The following is a 22634-nucleotide window of genomic DNA, read 5'->3' on the forward strand; positions in this document are numbered from 1 at the left end:
GTTCTGTAGTAATAAAATCGATTACCCCTTGGCCTATTTATCTCATATATCTTTGTAGACTTTGAAGAAGGTATTTAGTTTGATTGTTTTTTAATGGCATTGGAATGAAAATTTTGAACTTAATGAATTATATTAATATCTGAGATAGAATGAATTAAATGAAGGTTATTTTACTGCTTTTGGTAAGAGTTTCCTACTCCTTAATTCTAGAGGAATTCACTCTCTTCCAAACTCTTCCTATTACTTTGTTAGATTTCATTCACTCCAGTTGCAAGATGCTTCATTGTGAGTGTGGCTACTTGAATGTAGTGTATAAAAGTAACATCCTCCTCTAACCTCTCTTGAAATAAAAAGTTAATACTATCTAAAGCATGACGATATTTTTCCATTGATTTTTAGAGAGGGAGGGAGGAAGGGGGGAAGAGAGAGAGAGAGAGAGAGAGAGAAACATCCACATCGATTAGTTGCCTCCCACCCAACCCTGACTGGGCCAGGGATCAAACCTGCAACCCAGGTAGGTGCCCCTCACTGGCACTGAACCTAAGACCTGCCGATGCTCTAACCTCTGAGTCAAACCAGCCAAGGCGTGAATGATTTTATTTATGAAATTGGTTTGGAGTTTAGTTACCTTGGGTTACATATTTATATATCTTTTAGATTTCTTAAATGTAACATAAATCTTTAAGACTTCAGGAAAAAAATTAAGAATGTAACAGGGAGAATGGGGAAATATGGAAGAGAATATAAGATCGAAGAATATACTTAGAAATTAGTGAAAGTTGAGTAAGGATAATTTTGGTTAATAATAAACATATGAAATTTACTTGTATCACAGGGATTCGATTCTAAAGTCACTATATGACAAAAATATGGTGTGTCAAAATTATCCTTGAAAATCACTTAAACCTCCCAACTTTGGAACTGATTGTTATTTCTTTAGTTAAACAAAACCCAAACTTTATCTAGTATTTAAGGGTCATGCTGTATGAAAAATGCAGATATTGATAAAGGTTACAATCATACACAGGGCTTCAAGATGCTCTTACTATTAGAGGCATGGGAGAAATGAAAGTATGGTAGGTTCACAGCTCTTCATTCTGAGCCATATGTTCTTTGAAAAGAAGAGCCCATAGAATCTCTTTCTGTAGTTGGAAGCTCTAGAGCCTGGATATAAAGCTTCCCACATGCCTGAATTAGCACACTTGTAGGGAGAAGGGGCTAGAAATTAACTCTCTTTAGGCATGACCCAAAGAATTCCATTTCCAAACCACAAATCTTTAACTCCTCTGTAAATTAGTCACGTTTGGCTACTCTTAGAGTTTCAGGAAAATGGAAAGTTTTGTGTAAAGGAGGCAACTCCACTGAGCTGATTCTGTGGTCTAATCTTTATGATACTACTTTGGATACAAGTAACAACTGATAATTCTAACCAACTTTAATAAACTCTTAAGGTCTTTAAAATCAGGAACATTTTGAAAAATTATTTTTACTACTATTATTTTTATTCTTTTTCTTCATGTCCCCAGTTTCTAGCATTAGTACCTGGCACATAGTAGATATTCTATAAATATTGGTGGAACTGAACCGAAAGAACATTTAGAAGTTCTCTTTTAGTAAACATCTATGAAGATGAAAGTGTCAGGTAATGAAAAAAGCAGATTACAGATTGGAGAGTGATTGGTCCTGGCAGCTTGTTTCCACTCTCAATTAATCTTTCCAATTAGATCTAGGGAATCTCAAGAGACTATGTTGATTCTCATCTGAGATTTAACATTTCTCTTTATTTAATTTTTATTTTTAAATTAAATGATTGCATGTATTTTATTTTTAAATTTTATTTATTTATTTTATCCTCACTCGAGGACACTCTTTTGCATTTATCTTAAGATAGTGCGGGAGAGCTAGAGGAGAGAAGAGAGAGAAACATCGACGTGAGAGACACATCAACTGGTCGCCACCCACATGACCCCATCTGGGGCTGGGGACAAACTGCAACCGAGATAGGTGCCCCCAGCAGGAACCGAACGCGGGACTCTCTGGTCTGCCGGCTGACACTCTAACCACTGAGCCAAACTGGCCAGGGCTAATGCATGTACTTTCTCTCTTCTCTTCTCTTCTCTTCTCTTCTCTTCTCTTCTCTTCTCTTCTCTTCTCTTCTCTTCTCTTCTCTTCTCTTCTCTTCTCTTCTCTTCTCTTCTCTTCTCTTCTCTTCTCTTCTCTTTTCCTTTCTTTATTTTATTTATTTTTTGGTACGTGTCCCTAGTGGGAACCAAACCCAGGACTCTCTGGTCCTCAGGCTAATGCTCCAACCACTGAGCCAAACCGGCCAGGGCTAATGCATGCATTTTAAGTCATCAAATGGTACTAGGAAGTTTGTACCAACAAAATTGAACATTGCCATTTTTTCCCCTGGAAATACCTTCTTTCAACTCTTTTGTTTCTTCTGGCATTTACTGTGTTTCTAAGTACAGTAACCTTTTACCACTTTTCTTGACTTTTTTCAATTTGAAATATGATTTATTAATTTCTTACTAAAAAAAAAATTAGAAATTTTCACTTTTACATATTCCTCCTTCAGCCACACACTCCCTTTTCCTCTTTCTCCTGTCCTTCACATCTCCTATCTCATATTGTTCTGGGCTGTAATATATTGTTTTTTGTTGTTGTTGCTAAGTCAGCATTCAATGTTTATTATTATGATTATTATGCTTTATTATGATTATGTAAAGATTGTTCACAGCTAAATCACTTGGTTTACTAGGATTACATTTCCTTTCTTTTTTGCATAATCTATCATTTTCATTATTATTTTTGAAGAGACAAATGTCTCTTTCTCTGCATTTATCGTAACCAGTTGTTTTCTTGTCTTGCTGTAGGCCTTCATTATCATTCTAATGGCATTTTGGGGATCTGGGGATAGATAGAAGTACTCCTAATCAGAATTCTTTATCCTAACATTTCTATCTAAGGATTGCTCAAAATTGGTGCAAAGATTATTTCTATCAATCTAAAAGATCTCTGTAGTATACATACATAAACATGCTCCTTGAAGTTTTCTTTAAGAAAGGGTTTTCAGAAACATTTTGGGCAACAGGCACCAAAGTCAACCATTATTATTGTTAAAAATTCAGATTTTAAGCAGTTTTCTTACAAATTTTATCACAGCAGATTAAAAAGTACACATTCTCATTCTTCTGTTTGGTTCAAATAAAAAACAAAATCCAAATCCTTTAATATTTTTAAACATAGTTTTATTCATTTAAATTACTAGCATGAATGAAATCATTGTAATTTCTCACACTAGTAGAACTGTGAGTAATAAAGAATAATTAGCATAGATCAGTCATATAAACATTTTGTCAAATATGAAGACAAAATTGAATATATATTTTTTCAGTTTTATAATGGAGACATAGAAACTAGAATTCTACGTTGTTTAATTTACACTTATTTTCCTACAGGTTGAACTTGTTACAAGGAATATCTATAATTATATCTTTATAAATTAATTATTTTGACATATATTCATATTTCAAATATCAAATATAGCCCGGCCAGTGTAGCTCAGTGGTTGAGCATCAACCCATGCACCAGGAAGGAGGATGCTGGTTCGATTCCCGGTCAGGGCACATGCCCAGGTTGTGGGCCAAATTCCCATTGGGGGGCATGCAGCAGGCAGCCAGTCGATATTCTCTCTCATTAATGTTTCTCTCTCTCTCTCTCTCTAAAATCAATAAAGAAAAAAAATCGAATATCAAATATAAATGTAAACATAATAAAAAGTAATTACAAAGAAAGAAAGAAAAACGATGTTAAAGACCTTAGCACCTCATTTGACTGTTCACCACCAGCAGCTCATCATATGGTCTCAACAACAGCTGATTAAGGTGTTGATACTGTAAACTGGGAGGCCTCCCTCTTCTGCTTCAGCTGTTTAGCAGCTCTCCTCTTTAAATTGCCCTTGAAGTTTAACAGTGGCATCTCCTGTAGGACCCACGTCTTTTGCTTTCGGACATTACTGCAGCTTCTGTTTTTGATGATATTGTTCTAAGCATTCCATTCTGTCTTTGTGTGTTTGAGATTGTGAACTTCATGTGTTTGATTTTCTTCCTTTAATTTTGTTCTACCATCTCTTACTTCATATAGTTGTATCTGTCTTCTGCTTCAGAATAGGATTGCACATGTTCCTTGGCCTATGTTTCCACATTATTTTAACCCTAGACCTTTACCTATTGCCTTTTTAGGGATAAGACATACCACATTATGAATATGGTTATGTATTAACATTTTCTAGCTTGTTAAGAAGTTCTGATGAGCCCTGGCCGGTTTGGCTCAGCAGTTAGAGTGTTGGCCTGTGGTCCGGAGAGACCCGGGTTTGGTTCCCACTAGGGGGGTATACCTCGGTTGCAGTTTGTCCCCAGCCCTGGTTGGTCGTGTGGGTGGCAGCCACTCGATGTGTCCCTTTCATGTTGATGTTTCTCTCTCTCTCTCCATCCCTCTCTTCCTCCCACTCTATCTGAACAAAAAATGGAAAAATGTCCTCGGGGTAGGATTAAAAAAAAAGAAGTTCTGATGATCCAAAGGTTTTTCCCAAACTTTGATTACTCTTGTGATTGCTTCTTATTTTGCTAGAGGGTGTTTGCTCACCAGTATTTCAGAATATATACGTATGCTGCATTTGTTAGTTGTTCCACACGCCTTTTATTACATTCTTCTAAATGCCTTTGAGATGTACCAGTGTGTATATGACCAAGTTAAAATGAAACAAAAGAAAACCCTGTTTTATCCTCTCTCTCTAAAGTCTCTGGTAACTCATTTCAAGGACAGAGACCTCTTTTTTTTTTTTTTTATCCTCACCCGAGGACATTTTTCGATATTTTGTTCAGATAGAGTGGGAGGGAGAGAGAGGAAGAGAGAGAGAGAAACATCGACGTGAAAGGGACACATCGAGTGGCCGCCACCCGCACGACCTGACCAGGGCCGGGGACAAACTATAGCCGAAGTACATGCCCTTAGCGGGAACCGAACCCGGGTCTCTGTAGACCGCAGGCCAACCCTCTAACCGCTGAGCCAAACCGGCCAGGGCTCTTTTTTTTTTTTTTTTTTAATTATTTTTCTTTATTGATTTTTATTTTTTATTTATTTATTTATTTTTTATCCTCACCTGAGGACATTTTTCTATTTTTTTGTTCAGGTAGAGTGGGAGGGAGAGAGAGGAACAGAGAGAGAGAGAGAAACATCAATATGAAAGGAACACATCGAGTGGCTGCCACCCACATGACCAACCAGGGCCGGGGACAAACTGCAACCAAGGTACGTGCCCTTAGCGGGAACCGAACCCGGGTCTCTCTGGACCGCAGGCCGACGCTCTAACCGCTGAGCCAAACTGGCCAGGGCTCTTTATTGATTTTTAGAGCGAAAGGAAGGGAGAGAGGGAGAGAGAGATAGAAACATCGATGAGAGAACATTGATTGGCCACCTCCTGCATGTCCCCCACTGGGAATTTGGCCCACAACCTGGGCATGTGCCCTGACTGGGAATCGAACCGGTGACCTTTTGGTGCATGGGTCGACCCTCAACCAGTGAGCCACACTGGCCAGACAAGGATAGAAACCTCTTAATAACTTCATGTAGTTGTATGAAATTTGTGAGAAGCACACATTTTTGCATAAAGCTTGTATAGCAGAGATTCCCAAATAAGCAGGCTTTTCAGCTTAACATTAACATGTCCTTTAAATTGCTCTCTCTTCATGTATGTCTTTGTTTTATTTTAGCTACCCACTATCATTGGTGAAAGTGAGGAGACAGACAAGATCTTAATTATTTATTTTAACCAGAATATTGGATGCTGGCGATGCATAAGACCCAGAGCCAATTACTGCCAGAGATACAAGATGAGTTAAGACCACCCTCTGACCTCAACTTATTTATACTATAGTAGGAGATATAAGACAAGGTGTTCAAATCAGGGCCATAAAAGATAAAGTAAAATAAGCACTGGAAGAAAGTTCTAAGCAAAGTACTATGGAAATTTCAAAGGAACATGAACTTAAAATCAGCTGCTGAAGTTAGGAACAACATTTTGGAATGCTATAGAACATTTCCAACTGTATAAATGTTAAGTAGGCCTCTTTGTGTGTGTAGGTGTGGAGGGTGGAGGAGGATTAGAACTATTGTAGTTTATCTCTCATTATGTGTAAAAGTTCCTTCCCAAATGAGGATCACAGCATAATGGAAAGAATATGGAATTATTTATTCCAATTCTGCCCTTTCATTTGCTAGGTTTAGATAGTGTTATTGTCACTGTGAAGTGAGGCACAGGTTGTAATCAGATCTGTGCCCACATGCCTTATCTAAAGGAAGTCTACTATCTTCCTCTTGGGGCTTCTCTTTCCTCCTTTATTGTCCAAGAACCGCTTGGGTTATAGGTAGTGTAGAAGGAATGGTGGGCAGTGCAGCTTCCACATCCAAAAGGGAAGAACCCCATAGTCTGCTCCTGCTTCTTGGTGCCTCATGGGGTGCTGTTGAAAACAGGTCCTTACCTGTGACCAATAATGCTGACCCAGTGCTACACCTGCTTCCCACATTAGCCACTCTGATAGAGGACCCCACTATGCTCTGCTCAGCCACGGTACCCTCTTGGATTCTCAGGGCAAAGCTCTTGGTATTGTGCTTTTAGTCCCATGTACAATCATTTTCCTGATACTAAATGGCCCAGGAAGCTCTGGGTTTGGATCTGTTTAGATGCCAGCCACTTCACAGACACATAATCCCTCTCTCCCAGAATCCACCCATAGAAATCATGCAGGCCCCTTTTCCAGACTCTAAATGCAAGCACTCTCATTCTCTTCTGCCTGCAGTGAGGTTAATTACCCATCCTTCTGAGGAATGCTTCTCTCAGTGATTCAGAGGTGCTTTAGCTCCCAGGGGAGATTCCCTGAGTGATTCAAGATACTCTCATCTACCCTACTTGGGGTGGAAATGGGCTGGAGGCTCTCTTTCTAATGATTCAAGATGATTATTGACACATTCTCACTATAGAAAAACAGATTAATCTGTGGTGGGTGTCCTGTTTCCTTACTGGTATCTATCAGATAGTGTTATTGTGAAGATAAAAGGAGATGGTGTCATGAAATAAAAGAGCCATAGAAATGTATTATCTTTCTTATTCTGTCATTTCCTGTTTAAGTCCCTTCAAAGGCTGCCCCTTTGGCTTAGGACCAGTGACCTGACCAGACTTTTCTTCTCCAACCTCATTTTGTATCATTACCCCTCTTTCACTGGGCTTCAGCTCCACCAGTGTTTCTTGGACTTATCAAGGTTTTTCTCTCTCACTGGACTTCTGCAAATACCATGCTTTTGTATGAGGTGGTTTTTACCTCTCTCTGCCTAGCTAAAGCCTATATCATTGTCTCCTTTTAATCTCTGAAGCTCTAATACAAATTAAATAAGCAGATTTACTAGGATATTCCCCATTATATGGCCTCAGAAAGCCTTGTTCTTCTTCCTTCTCTGCACATATCATGATATAAAAGATACACGTGAATTGGTGATCAGTTATTAATATATTTCTTCTCTGAACACTGGCACCGAGACCAGTGAATGTGTCTGCTCTGTTCACGCTAAAAAGTTGAATTTTTATTTTCCTTGGTTCTCAGAACACATCCTGCTTCATTGTATTACTCTTTCAGGTGAGAATATCTGTGAAATCATTGACAAAGTTGAAAGATGAGAAGCTGAAGTTGGCTTTCTTCCATCTTCCTGAATGGAAAGTTTTGCATAGTTTTATACTACTAAATAGCAGCTTCTTTTTTTAGGTTATCATTGTTATTGTATTCAAACAATAGAATCATAGAAGAGTGTGATGTCTCTTTCTACATAAATTATGTACATGTTGATCATGGAGAAAGAAGGCTTTGTGTTGTAGAAGAAATTAAAATTTGTGGCTTTTCTTAAACTTATTGTTAAACCTTGTAACAGCATCACTATTTAAACATAACGGTGACCCCTAGTGGATAGTCTTCATACTAGACTGAAAGATCAGGAACCACAAAACTGAAGCTGTCACTGTGTAATAATCAGTAAGTAATCTTTTTCTTTGAATCTCATGTATGTTTCACACTAGAATTGAGCAATTTTTAAGAATGCTTGACTTGTGCCCAGCTGGTGTGGCTCACTGGTTGAGCATCAACCCATGCATCAAGAGGTTGCCGGTTCAATTCCCGGTTTGGAACGTGCCCAGGTTGTGAGCCAAATCCCCAGTGGGGCACGTGCAGGAGGCAGCCAGTCAATGTTCTCTCTCATCAGTATTTCTCTTTCTCTCTTTCTCTCTCTCCCCCTCTCCCTAATATCAATAAAGGAAAAAATGTAGATACAGTGTATCAGACATTAAAAAAAAAAAAGAATGCTTGAGTTGTGAAGTTTGCAGCTCTCATTCTGACATTTATCTGTATTTGGTGCCTTTTAAAATTACTTTGATTTTACATACAACCTTCTGTAAACAAAACAATGAAATGGTAAAGAACTGCAGAGTGCTTCATCATAACCTCATTCCAACTACCTAAGAACTTTTTGTCCCATCTGATCCTTATAATTGTATATAAATACAGGGGTAGGCAAAAGTAGGTTTGCAGTTGTGAGTATGCAAAACAGTTTATTCTTGTATTATTATTTATTAATTGTATTTTCCACATGAACAACTGTAAACCTACTTTTGCCAACCCCTGTAGTTTTAACATACATAGTTGTAATCATATTAGGTGCATAATATTTTGTGTCTTTTTATGATTTAACATTTCATTTAGACCTTTTCATGAGTCTTAATAGTCAACATATTTTTCATGGCATATACTATCTCGTTATGTTGAAATATGCATTGATTCTGTCTTTGCTTTTGGCATCTTACTATGGTAGTGAAACTGTACATATCTTACTCTAAATAGAGAGATCTCCATTTTTGGGCCCCAGTTAATTCCTGAGATCTGGTTGGAGTGTGAAAACCTGGCCATGGAATGATTCATTTTTAAGCAGCATCTTGCCTGCCCAGCTGATGCTGGACCTTCTGTTAAATAACAGCCTGCTGTGCTCCTTTGTCCCCAGGCCCCTTCCTCCTCTCTTTGATAGACTCAAGGTATATTACCCTCTTCTGCAGTAAACTGTTGCCCCAGAAAGTAAGCCAAGGTGGGAATAAACTTTCCAAAATTATAATCCAGTCAGTAAATGGTTTTTTTCCCTCTTATCTCCAAATATGCATTGATTTGCTAATTGCTTTTAGGGAAAGAAAAAGGAGAGTTGACTTTAGAAGATAGGAAAATCCTGCTTATAGTGTCATAATTTATTTAGGAAGCTGAAGACTGAATATTTAATTTTGTTATGGTAAGAATCTGCTCTATGTGGTATGACCTTCAAATTAAGAAAATCCAATATCATTTTTATTTTCTTCTTTACTCTTTTTTAAAAGTTGATTTTTTTTTAGAGAGAGAGAGAGAGAGAGAGAGAAACATCAGTGTGAGAGAGATACATCCATTGGCTGCCTCCTGCATGCCCCCCACTGGGAATCGAGCCCAAAACCCAGGCATGTGCCCTGACCAAGAATTGAACCAGGACCTCTCAGTCGATGTTACGATGCTCAATCCCCTGAACCACACTGGCTGGGCTCCTCTTTCCTCTTAGCTATTACTTTGCTGTTCTAAAATGAACGTACATTATTTTTGTAATCCAAAAAGAGAACTTTTCTAAATTGTGGAAACCCAGTAAAGCCTATGGAAAAATATATGCCATCCAAAATAATTGCTATTAACACTTTTCTGTATTTGCTTCCAGTTTTTTCAATGTATAATAAAATATATTTGTAAATCATATATTATAAAAAGTAAATTCCAATACATGGGAATAAAAATTTATAGAATTCATATAAATGAATTCCTCTTCCTGCCTCTCCCCCACCCCCACCCCCCTCCTCCCTAGGTCTCTTAGCTAAGTATCATCTGATTCTGACTCTCAATTTTCATCAGATGTCTGTATTTATGTTATATTTCCTTGTGGTTTGATTTGTGATAACCTCTAGATAATCTCAGTGGAAATGTTCATTCTCTCTAATTCTTCCTCAAACAAATATATCAACTCCCAGTTCCACTGTCACCTCCCTCTCATTTCTTTGTTTCAGTTTTTATTTTTTAGCTGATACTGTCTTCTTTCTCCTAATTAATTACATTGAAAAATACAAATTAAAAGCCTATCTGAGAGAGCAGTGGTAAAAAAATACATGAACCGTTTATGTACATCCTTTGTGAAATACAAAGCTATATTCATTCCTTTCATACTTTGGATTACTAATTTGGAAGTACCATGTTTCTTAGCAGAATGGTTTAATTTATCCTAGCAAATCTGCTTATTTAATTTAAAAAATAATAAGTGGTAGGTAATTTAATTATATATTCTGTATAGCCACCCAAAAAGTAACACAAAGCTAGTATTTTAAACTTGATGCTCTGTTTAAGTCAAACCATTTTCTCTATACATATTTGCAAGCAAAGTACCTCATGTGTGCTAATGTGATTTCCTTCCTGTATCATCTGACCATACAGGTAAAAATGGCCCCTTTCTATTTTTTTGTTCTCTATTTAAAGTTAATTGAAATATCTTTTTTAATTTTTTAATTGAATTTATTGGGGTGACATTGGTTAATAAAATTATATAGGTTTCAGGTGTATATACAGTTCTATAACACATCATGTATAACACATCATGTATTGGGTGTTCACCACCCCAGCTCAAGTCTCCTTCCATCACCATTTATCCCCCTGTATCCTCTTCTACCTCTCCCCAACCCCAATTGGAATATTTTTTTGTCTGTTTGTTAATCCTGACCTGAGGATATTTTTTCCATTTATTTTATTTTATTTTATTTACTTTTTTTTTAGAGAGAGAGAGTGGGAGGGTGGGAGGAAGTGGAGGGGCTAGAGAGAGAGAAAACAGTGATGTGAAAGAGACACACTGGTTACTTCCTGCTCGAGCCCAGACTAGGGCTGGCCGTCAAACCTGCAACCCAGGTACGTGCCCTTGACTGGGAATTGAACCCAAGACCCTTCCTTGCATGGGCTGACACTCTGACCACTGAGTCATACCAGCCAGGGATGAAATATGCTTTAAAGAGTTTTTCTGATTAATGGCTGAAAGCTATTTGGGGGCATTTTTGCAGAATCTTTCACTTGAAGGCCGGTGATTTAAAAAAACAAGTGATTTTCTAGCTGCTGACTATAAATCCTGAAGCATTTAAATCAGTGGCTCTAAACTTTTCTAATGCCGCGACCCTTTAATCCAGTTCCTAATGTTGTATGTGGGCAGACCCACCTGGAGATGGATAGAGGAGCGGTGTCTCGGTTCCTAAGACCATTGGAAATTTGTGTTTTCTGATGGTATTAGGCAACCCCTGTGAAAGGGTTGTTTGACTCCCAAAGGAGTCACGGACCCAGAGGTTGAGAACCGCTGATTTAGATGCTCCTTAATTAATAATTCTGATTGCTTTCCACTGAAGAGTCTTGAGAGAATTTTCACAACCTTTTTTTTTTTTTTTTAATTTTTTTATTTTATTTTTTTATCCTCACCAGAGGACATTTTTCCATTTTTTGTTCAGGTAGAGTGGGAGGGAGAGAGAGAGAGAAACATCGATGTGAAAGGAACACATCGAGTGGCTGCCACCCGCACGACCAACCAGGGCCGGGGACAAACTGCAACCGAGGTACATGCCCTTAGCGGGAACCGAACCCGGGTCTCTCAGGACCGCAGGCCAACGCTCTAACCGCTGAGCCAAACCGACCAGGGCTCACAACCTTTTTTAATAATCTTTTCTGGTTGAGAATCAGTGGGGTTAGAAAGACCTGGGTTTGAGTCTTGGCTTTGTCATTTGCTGGCTCTGTGACTTTGGATACAATAATATATGTCTCTGTTTCTTTTCTGTAGTAACTTGATAGTGATAGTGCTGACTTTGTAGGGTTGTTGTGAGGAATAAGACAAAATGTGGAGCCCAGACAGAGTGGCTCAGTTGGTTCAGTATCATCCCATACTATGCATTGAAAGGTTGTGAGTTTGATCCCTGGTCACATATGGAAGGCAACCGATCATTGTTTCTCTATCTCTCTTCCTCTTTCGAAGCATTTCCCGGTTGAAGATTTTATAAGAATAGATAAAATGTGAAAACTTTTTTTTTTTTTTTGTTAATCCTCACCTGAGGATATTTTTCCATTGACTTTTAGATGGGGGGGGGGGGCATCGATGAGAGATACATTGATTGGTTGCCTCCTGCACAACCCCAACCAGGGGATAGAACCTGCAACCCAGATATATGCCTTTGATCCAGAATTGAATCCAAGACCCTTCTGTCTGAGGGCTGATGCTCTAACCACAGCAAACATTTTCTATATGTGCTTCTATATGCATAGTGCCTAGCACAAAGCAAACACTTAAATGTTAACTTTTATTACAGGCTGAGGGTGGCAAGCTTTTTCTGTAATGAGCCAGATAGTAAATATTTTAGGCTTTGAGGACCATGCAGTCTTTGTTACAACTAATCACCTCTGCCTTTAGCATTCATAGGCATTGTAACAGATGAGTGTGGCTGTGTTCTGTTGAAACTTTTTTCCCCCTCCAATGTTGAAACTATTCATAAAAACAGGCATAGGCTATAGTTTGTTGACTTCTGTTCTAGAGTAATAAAACTAACAAATGAAACAAGGTATGAAAATATTAAAAATTAAGTTCAGTTCTTCAATGAAATAGATTATCAAGAGAATTTAGGACCCTGACCAGTTTGGCTCAGCAATTAGAGCATCGGCCTCCGGACTTGAGAGTCCCAGGTTCAGTTTCTGCTAAGGGCGTGTACCTTGGTTGCAGTTTGTCTCTGGCCCTAGTTGGGGTCATGTGGGCGGCAACCACTCGGTGTGTTTCTCTCACATTGATGTTTCTCTCTCTCCCCTCCCCCTCCCACTCTCTCTGAAGATAAATGGAAAAACGTCTTCTGGTAAGGATAATAAAAAAAGAGAGAGAGAGAGAATTTAGGTTAATTAAAAACTTCAGTTTGCAAACCCAGATATTATCTTTCAAAATCTCAGTGTTAAAATGTGTTTTGCTCTGTTAATATATTTAATAATAAAAATCTCAGTTACCAGGAACCATCAAAAATAAACATTTTTAGCCCTGGCCGGTTTGGTTCAGCAGTTGGAGCATTGGCCTGTGGACCAGAGAGTCCCGGGTTTAGTTCCCGCTAGGGGCATGTACCAAAAAAATATAAATAAACAAACAAACATTTTTAGGCTGGCCGGTGTGGCTCAGTGGTTGAGTGTCGACCCATGCACCAAGAGGTTGCCAGGTCGATTCCCAGTGAGGGCACATGCCCAGGTTGTGGGCCTGATCCCCAGTGGGGGGCATGCAGGAGGCAGCCAATTGATGTTCTCTCCCACCGATGTTTCTATTTCTCTTTCCCTTCCTCTCTCTCTAAAAAATCAATAAAAACATATTTTAAAAAATAAAATGATCTTAAGTGTATTTAAAAAAAGAAGAAGAAGGCACCTGGACTGTTTGGCTCAGCATTAGAGTGTTGGCCTGCAAATCAAAGAGTCTCAGGTTCGATTCCGGTCAAGGACACATACCTCAGTTATGGTTTGGTCCCCAGCCCCAGTCAGGGTCGTGCAGGAGGCAACCAATCGATGTGTCTCTCTCGGGTCGATGTTTCTCTCTCTCTCTCTTTCTCCCATTCTATCTGAAGATAAAAGGAAAAAAGTATCCTAGGGTGAGGATTTAAAAAAATAGAAGGAAATCTTGCAGTGTGTGACAAAGTGGTTAGACCTGGAGGATATGATGCTGAGTGGAATAAACCAGTCACAGAAGACAAATACTATATGATTCCACTTATATAAGGAATCTAAAATAGTCATACTTATAGACCCGGCCGCTTAGGCTCAGCAGTTAGAGCTTCGGCCTGCGGTCTGGAGAGACCCGGGTTCGGTTTCCACTAAGGGCACGTACCTCGGTTGCAGTTTGTCCCCCCCTGGTTGGGTCATGTGGTTGACGAACACTCCATGTGTCCCTTTCACGTGGATATTTCTCTCTCTCTCTCTCTCCCTCTCTCTCTCTCCCCACACACACACTCTATCTGAACAAAATATCGAAAAATGTCCTTGAGTGAGGATAAAAAAATAAATAGTCATACTTATAGAAGCAGAGAGTAGAATGGTGATTGCCAGGGGCTGGGACAAAGGGGAAATGGGGAGTAGCTACTCTAATGGGTCAAAAGTTTTAGTTATGTAAGATGAGTAAGTTCTAGAGTTCTGCTGGGCAACATTGTACATGTAGTTAACAATACTGTATTGTGCACTTAAAAGGGTAGATCTCATGTTAACTGTTCTTACAATAGCCCTGGCCGGTTTGGCTCAGCGGTTAGAGCATCAGCCCAAGGACCAGAGAGACCCAGGTTCAGTTCCTGCTAAGGGCATGTACCTCAGTTGCAATTTGTCCCCAGCCCCGGTTGGGGTCATGTAGGTGGCAGCCAGTCAATATGTCTCTCTCACATTGATTTTTCTCTCCCTCTTTCTCCCTCTCTCCTTCCCACTCTGTCTGAAGATAAATGCAAAAATGTTCTCGGGTGAGGATAAAAAAATTGTTTTTAAATGTTCTTAAAATATTTTTTAAATATATGATTTAGGAGCTAATACTGTTTGGGGAAAAAAAGGTAGTAAAATATCAGAACTTAAGGTGTTTTTCTTCTGCTTATTTTACCTGCTTTTTTCTCCCTTCTCCATATTCTTGATGAGACAGTAAATGTTGGGAGGGCAGAGTATGGTGACAGACCAGGGACTGGAAAGAGGCAGGTTCAAGGGTGACTCCAATTGGAAGAGGGCCTACTAGATATGACTTGAAGCTGTGTTTGCATACTTTTGCTTAAATATGTTTATTTGGAGTAACTTATGTTGGGGGAGCTAAAGCTCCACAATCTATTCTTTGTATCATTTCTAGGATTGGGGGTCATATACCTGCCCCAACACCCTGCCCCACCAGTTCTTGGATTCTTGGGAATGGCTTATCAATTTTACATAGATCTTTTTGCTACTTTTCTCCTATCCCTGTTCACAGTTATAGCTCTAAGATGATATTTTTTTCGCCTGGATATCTTTGTATCATTTTTCTGTATGTATATTAAAGCTCTCTAACCCTTTACTATAGATGGAGTAATAAACCTATCTCAGTGTGTTGTGGGAATGATGTGAATTGCTCATAAAATAGCTATTATTATTATTATTATTATCAGATAACCATCTTCCAAACTTCCATTTTTAGAAACTGATTCAGCAGCACAGAAAGAACATAGAAACCAGACACCTGCTCCATCTGCAGCTCAAACTTCCGCTCCTTCCAAGTACCACCGAACTCGATCTGGGGGAGCCAGGGATGAACGATATCGATCAGGTGAGAAGGAACTGGAAGTTATCAGCAGCATAGATTTTACTGACTTAGTATGAACTGTGTGTCCTGAGAGTTTCTAATGTTTGTTCTGTTTTATTTCCTTGAAGCATCAATAGGTCTATACTGATTTATTCATCAGTCATTTATTAAGTGCCTGTTATGTGCCAGGTATAGTAGATACTCAATATTTACTGGGGATATGGCAACAAATAAGATGTTTCTGTGCTCAAGGGCAGAGGTAGAGCCAGACAAGTACAAAGGCAACGTGAATAAATAAATAAGAAAGCAGAGGGCTAGAGTCACATAGGGCGGTATGTAGGGAGAGCTCAATGGACTGTGTTGGAAGAGGCAGGTCCTTCTGTGTTTGCCAGAGCTGTTAATTAGTCTTGTAACTGATGGAGCTGGAACAAAAACTCACAATGCAATTTCAAATTAGTAAACTCTTAAATTTTATTTCTTCTGACCCAAAAAGTAACCATGGGAAGGGGAAAGGCAGCATGTTGTGGCTGGCAGTGAGAACATGGCTTCTGCCTTACCATGTCCAGGACTAATGAGCAGAGAAACACACTTGAGAGCCTCGGGGGGGCGTGGGTGCAGCGAGCCCATCCCATGCCCTTCTGTTGCCCATTATTGTCTCTGCAGCACATTCATTGTGCCAGAAGACAAACTGGAATGCAAGTTTACTTCCTCTAGATTTTTGACTCACTTGTGCCAGCCAAGATTACCTTAACCTTTTTTTTTGAATTGCAAAATAGGATGTATGTTGCATCCTCCCAAACTGCTTCATAGAAAACGAGGTAAAGGACATGGATGCAGAGCTGCTTCAGCTATTTTTGAATTGACTTTATTAGACATATATTTTCACATACTGGAAAGAAGAATGGAGAAGTGTTCAGTCAAAAAAAATAGAGGTGGTCCTGGCCAGTCTGGGTCAGCGGTTAGAGTGTCAGCCCACGGACAAGAGAGTCCCGGGTTCAGTTCACACTAAGGGCATATACCTCGGTTGCAGTTTGTCCCAGGCCCTGGTTGGGGTTGTGTGGGTGGCAACCAATTGATGTGTCTCTCTCACATCAATGTTTCTCTCTCTCTCTCTCCATCCCTCTCTCCCTCCTGCTCTATCTGTAGATAAATGAAAAAAAATAGAGATGACATGCCACCCCAGAATTTTCCTTTGTACCTAACCTGGTCTTGAGCAATCAGGGGAGGCTTTCTCAGAGAACAAGACATCTAAACTGAGTCATGGTAGAAAGACAAGAGTTGGCCAGGTAAAGGGGAAATAGCATTAGAGACTAGATCTGAAAACAATTCATTATGACTGGAACTTAGAATGCAAGGGCCCAGAAGAAGGTGGGAGTTGAGGCTAGCAAGATTACCAGGGATCAAGTCTGGAGGAATCTTGAACAGCACTGAAGGATTTTCAGCAGAGCAGTACAAATCAGATTTGTATTTGTTCTAGCAGCTCATTCCAGCTGCAGACTGCATGCTCTACCACTGTGTCCCAGTGTCTGGCATAGGGCCCAACATATAGAAGAACTAAATGAGTAACTTGGAGAAAGGAAGGAATAAAAGTAGTTATGAATTAAGAATGGATTTGTAGGAGGTAAGGCTGGATGTAGAAAAGTATTATCAGGAGCTCGCTCCTGTTTGTTTCCAAGACCCAAGCCCGATCTCCCAGGTACCCAGTTGTTGCCTTTTGAGGCTAGGGCCCAGGTTCAACAGCAGTGTCCAGAGGGATTTTGCCTTTGCAGTTCTCATCCCTGGCCTTCCAGGAGTGTTTTGTTTTGTGTTTTCTTGTTTGTTTTTATAGGATATAATTAAAGGATTAGTAAAGAACCAAAACATGATCCTCTACATTCTATGTCCAAGTTGATGCCGTATAGTAAAAGGCTTTGGAGAGTTAGTTCATTCAGTAGCGTAAAATTTTGACCTTTACCTAGTAAAACCCAACTGTGATCTCTAGCCCCTGTTCTTGTTTGTTTGTTTTGTTTGTTTTTTATCCTCACCCGAGGACATTTTTGCATTTATCTTGAGATAGAGTGGGAGGGAGAGAGACACACATCAACTGGTTGCCACCCACACGACCCCAACTGGGGCCAGGGACAAACTGCAACCAAGGTACGTGCCCTTATTGGGAACTGAACCCAGGCCTCTCTTGTCTGCAGGCCGACACTCTAACCACTGAAAAAAACTGGCTAGGGCCTTTTTTGTTTTTAATTTACTTTCATTTTATTTTTCCCATCACCATTTATCCCCTCTATGACCTGTTCGACCTCTCCCTACCTGCTACCCCCTAGTCCCTGTTCTTTTATACCATTTTTTCCCCCCAGATTTATCCCAAATATCAGAAAGTAAAGTTTGTGAATCGGACTGGTTAGCAGACTATTCAGTGTCTTGGTTAGGTGCAGGGGTATTGGAGAGGATTTAATAGTCAGGTTTTGAAGATTTGTCTCACTGGGACTTTTTTTTTAGGGTAGATGTGAAATATGGGCCAAGAGGAGGTAAAGTGGGGAAGAAAGGGTTATTTAAAAACCCTGAAGAGCCCTGGCCGGTTTGGCTCAGTGGTTATGAGTGTTGGTCTGCAGATCAACGAGTAGCAGGAAAAGGGGCACATGCCTCGGATGTGGTTCGTTCCTGGCCCTGGTCGGGATTGTGCAGGGGGCAACCAGTTGATATGTCTCTCTCACATTGATGTTTCTCTCTCTCCCTTTCTGTCCTTCTCTCTCCCTCTCACTCTATGTGAAGAAAAATATCCTCTGGTGGGGATTTTTTTTTTTTTTATCCTCACCCGAGGACACTTTTGCATTTATCCTCAGATAAAGCGGGAGGGAGAAAGAAAGAGAGAGAAACATCAATGTGAGAGAGACACATCGAATGGTCGCCACCCACACGACCCCAACCGAGCCCAGGGACAAACCGCAACCAAGGTACATGCCCTTAGCAGGAACCGAACCCGAGACTCTCTGGTTCGCAGGCCGATGCTCTAACTGCTGAGCCAAACTGGCCAGGGCTGGTGAAGATTTTCTTTAAAAATCCCTGAAGATATGGAAAGCTGTGAGAGGACTGCAGTGATGTCATGAGGGGGAACAGGAAAGCGGAAGTATGCAAGCATGGATTTTGGTGAAAATCACATTTTTTCAATATATTATGAGTTGTTCAACAAAGCAAAGAAAGCTCAGTACATTCTAGGAATTGTGGCTTCCATGAATAAGAAGATACCAACAGCAGTAGCAGAGGTAGAACAAATTAAGTTACAGAATTTGATGTGAGTTGAACTTCACCTCTTTGTCAATCTATTCAGAGGAAGGGTTATATTTACAAGTCACATGCAAATATAACTTAAGGACATAGAGTAGGTTTAGTGAAAATCACAATCATGCAGAATTAAATGATGGGTCCACAAAAAGGATTTAATATTGATGTCAATAAGTTCAGCTGGGAAATTCTCTCTTTTTTGAATTATAAAAGAAAGTTTATTTAGAAAGTCAGAGGTAGAAGTGAGCCATAGAAGAAATGGGCTCAGAAAACAAGTTACAGCAAAAGAAGCTTAGAGAGAGGGGGAAAGAAATACACACCTTGAGGAACGAAAGAGGAACTGGAAAATTCTGTTACTTGGTGGTGGCTTATTAACACGACATTGCAACCAATCATAATACAATCTAAATAGACTTTGTATTTCATGTTTCATACTCCATGGAAAAAGCTTATATTTATTCAGAATTTAGATCATGTCACCAGATTTTTCTTTCTGTGCTTGGCCAAGAGGGTATGACATTTCAGATACAGGCAGCCCTCGTTTATCACAATTAATCAGTTCTAGGCTCGACCCTGATAAATGAATTTCCACGAAGTAGGATTCTTTATTTATATACAGTCTCCATCACCACTTCACACTTCAACTTTCGTGGCTACACTCTATCGCGGTTTTTTCGAATAGTAGTGTAGTAAATAAGGAATCTTACTTCACGGAAATTCATTTATCACCGTTGAGTCTGGAACTGATTTAACCGTGATAAACGAGGGCCAACCGTGTGTGTGTGTGTGTGTGTGTGTGTGTTTGTTGTAGTGTTGCACATAATAATACAGTGGTTAAAGAAATTATAGTATACCTAAATAAATGGAATTCTGTGAAAACTGATTTTAAAATTCTGTGAAGGCTTGCCCTGGCCAGTTTGGCTCAGCAGTTAGAGCATTAGCCCATGGACCAGACACTCGAGGTTTCGATTCCAGTCAGGGGCATGTACCTCACTTTGTGGTTTGATGCCAGAAGAGGGGGTGGTGGGGGAGAGATAAACCACAGAACTTATATGCATGTATGCATGAACAGTGGACATGGACAACAAACTGGGGACAGGGCAGGGAGGAAGGAGGAGGGGGAATCAGCGGGGGGAAAAGGAGAAACATCTGTAACAAAAATTAATGAATAAAAAAATAAATTTCTTTAAAAAATTCTATGAAGGCTCATAGAAAAAAAATGAGGTAGATCTATTTGTGCAGATATGGAGAAATGTACAAAATGTATTTTAAAGTAATGAATGCAAGATACTATGTAAAATATGATCTAATTGTGTAAATATTAATAATAATAATTCCATATATTTGTTTGCACAAAGACACAGAAACCTGAAAAAATAGGTACCAAATTATTGAGGTAGGATTATTTCTAGGAAGTGATGGGTCTAGGGAAAAGTTTCACTTCAGCATTATATGTGTTTAGATCTTTTTCCAATATGTATATGTTCAGTTTTTTTAAAGTATGGTAAAATACAAGATACATGTAATATAAAATTTATGTATATTAATTTTAAATAAAAAATGGCAAAAGAGTTTTTAAAGTGATAGCCTTAAATCAATTATTGTTCTTATTGGTTCTTACTCTAAGTGTAAATTATTCTGACTCAATGCTGGGAGCTAAATGCAATAGTAACTCCCTCTGTCACCCTAATTGAGAACTTTGCCATCTCTGTCCAAATCTGGTCTCTGACCCAGTGACATTTGCTAAGGTGACTGCCAGTGGTACACCAAGACCATTTTATTTCTATTTTAATATACTTTCTCATACCAAGGAAGGTAAATTGAGTTCAGTTCAATAAGCATTTATTGTAGACTTCCTGTGAGTCGAGCACAATTTAGATGCTAGAGAAACACAGATTAAAACACAGGAATCTGCCCTGGCTGGTTTTCTCAGTGGTTAGAGCATCAGCCTGCAATCCAGAGAGACCCGGGTTTGGTTCCCACTAAGGGCATGTACCTCGGTTGCAGTTTGTCCCCGGCCCTCGTTGGATCGTGTGGGTGGCAACCACTCGATGTGTCCCTTTCACGTCAGTGTTTCTCTCTCTCTCTCCCACTCTATCTGAACAAAAAATGGAAAAATGTCCTTGGGTGAGGATAAAAACAACAACAACAACAAAAACAGGAATCCTTTATACAAGTTACAGAGGCAGCATATAGAAGAGGAGGTGGCCAGCGAAGGAACTGAGTACTGTCAAGGGTAAAGTCTGAGCGATTTTGATGGATGACTAGCCATTTGCTATATATATATATATATCTCCAAGGCTAAAAAACAACAACACACACACACAATTTGTGAAAAAGGGAATGTGAAATGCAAAATTAAAATATCACTGCCCCTCCCCACCAGCACACAAAGTAGTGCCACCATTAATGTGATAGCCTAATGTTTCAGAACTTAATAGCTGGTGCCTCTGCCTTAATTTAAAATGTCAAAGTGGTTGGTACCTCATAATTTGGTAAAAATGTCATGACTTGGTTGGCTTGCAGGTAACTCCTTGAAGTGTACTTTTCTACTTAATGACCTAACCTACCCACACATGCCTTTCAATCTGTCCTTATGTATCTGTCCATATATAAAGTAATGTCATAACAGGTAAATGTATTTGGTGTCTGTTCTGCCCTTGGCTCTTAAAGCCCAGCTGTGCCATGTCTTAACTACTTCATAAAAACAAGACAAGAATAGGAACAGCTATGATAAAACTGTAAAATAGCCCTGGCCGGTTTGGCTCAGCAGTTAGAGTGTCGACCTGCAGACCAGGGAGTCCCAGGTTTGATTCCGGCCGAGGGTGCATGCCTCGGTTGTGGTTCATCCCTGGCCCCCGTTGGGGTCATTCAGGTGGCAACCAGTTGATGTGTCTCTCTTGCATTGATTTCTCTCTCTCTCCCTCCCACTCTGTCTGAAGATAAATGTAAAAATACCCTCGGTGAGGATTTTAAATTAACATAACTGTAAAATAACATTTTTCCACTTATCTTTTTGGGAAAGTTAAAAAAAAAAAAGTTCAGTTATCTATAGATGTAGGGAAATGGACACTCTCATACCCTGTTGGTAGAAGTGCTATTTCTTTTGTTACTAATGAGATTGGTTGGACCTTTGGGGCTATGTTTGTTATCCATTTGTACTTCTTCAGTAAACTATCTGTTCATTCCCTACATCTAGTTTTTTAAAATTTTGGGTTGTTTGTTTTTTCTAATTTATTTGCAAGAGCCTTTTTTTAAAACCTAAGGATACTAACATTCAATCTTTTTACTAGTTATAATGGTCTGTTCAGATTTTCTGTTTCTTTGTGATCCAATTTTGGTAAGTTGTATGTTTCTAGGAATTTATCCATTGCCATTGCTTTTAGTGACATATAATTATTCATAGTAATCACTTGTAATCTTTTTTATTTCTGTGGCATCAGTTAATGTTTTCTCTTTCATTTCTGATTTTAGTTATTTGAATCTTTCCTGTTTTTTTTCTTGTAAATCTAGCTGAAGATTTGTCAATTTTGTTGATCTTTTCGAAAAAACCAACTCTTATTTTCATTTATACCCCTCCCCCATTTTCTAAATTCTATATTTTGTTTATTTCTGCTCTAATCCTTGTTATTTTCTCCTTTTGCTTACTTTAGTTTTAGTTTGTTCTTCTGTTTTGAATTCCTTCAGGTGTATAGTTTGATTATTGACCTGAGATCTTAAAAAGAAAAACTTTTGCATGGCACTAAACCACTAAAAACAATCTCAAAAGACAAATGACAAACCGAAAGAAAATATTTCTAACATATATCAGTGGTAAAGAACTACTATCTCTTACATATTAAGAGCTCTTTAAAATTAAGGGAACATAAACTCAGAAACCCAGTGGAAAAATCGTCAAGTGATATGAGCATTCACTTCACTTACAA

At 39.2% G+C, this 22634-nt stretch overlaps 1 protein-coding gene across 2 annotated transcripts in view; it reads left to right on the forward strand.

Moving 5' to 3' along the window:
• The window catches only part of DIP2B (disco interacting protein 2 homolog B), a 251696-nt gene that overhangs the window by 128642 nt on the left and 100420 nt on the right, over positions 1-22634 (forward strand). The window contains exons 1-2 of one of the 2 annotated variants that reach the window (XM_036251048.1): positions 7978-8081; positions 15331-15459. Coding sequence is in view for 1 of the 2 variants with exons in the window: in XM_036251047.1 (XP_036106940.1) it covers positions 15331-15459 (129 nt within the window). In the remaining variant the exon portion in view is untranslated. Of the gene's footprint in view, positions 1-7977; positions 8082-15330; positions 15460-22634 lie in introns of those variants that run through there. The other variant, XM_036251047.1, reaches the window with a different exon arrangement.

The sequence above is a fragment of the Molossus molossus genome, unplaced genomic scaffold (assembly GCF_014108415.1).
Source record: "Molossus molossus isolate mMolMol1 unplaced genomic scaffold, mMolMol1.p scaffold_m16_p_10, whole genome shotgun sequence".
NCBI classification, from domain to species: domain Eukaryota; kingdom Metazoa; phylum Chordata; class Mammalia; order Chiroptera; family Molossidae; genus Molossus; species Molossus molossus.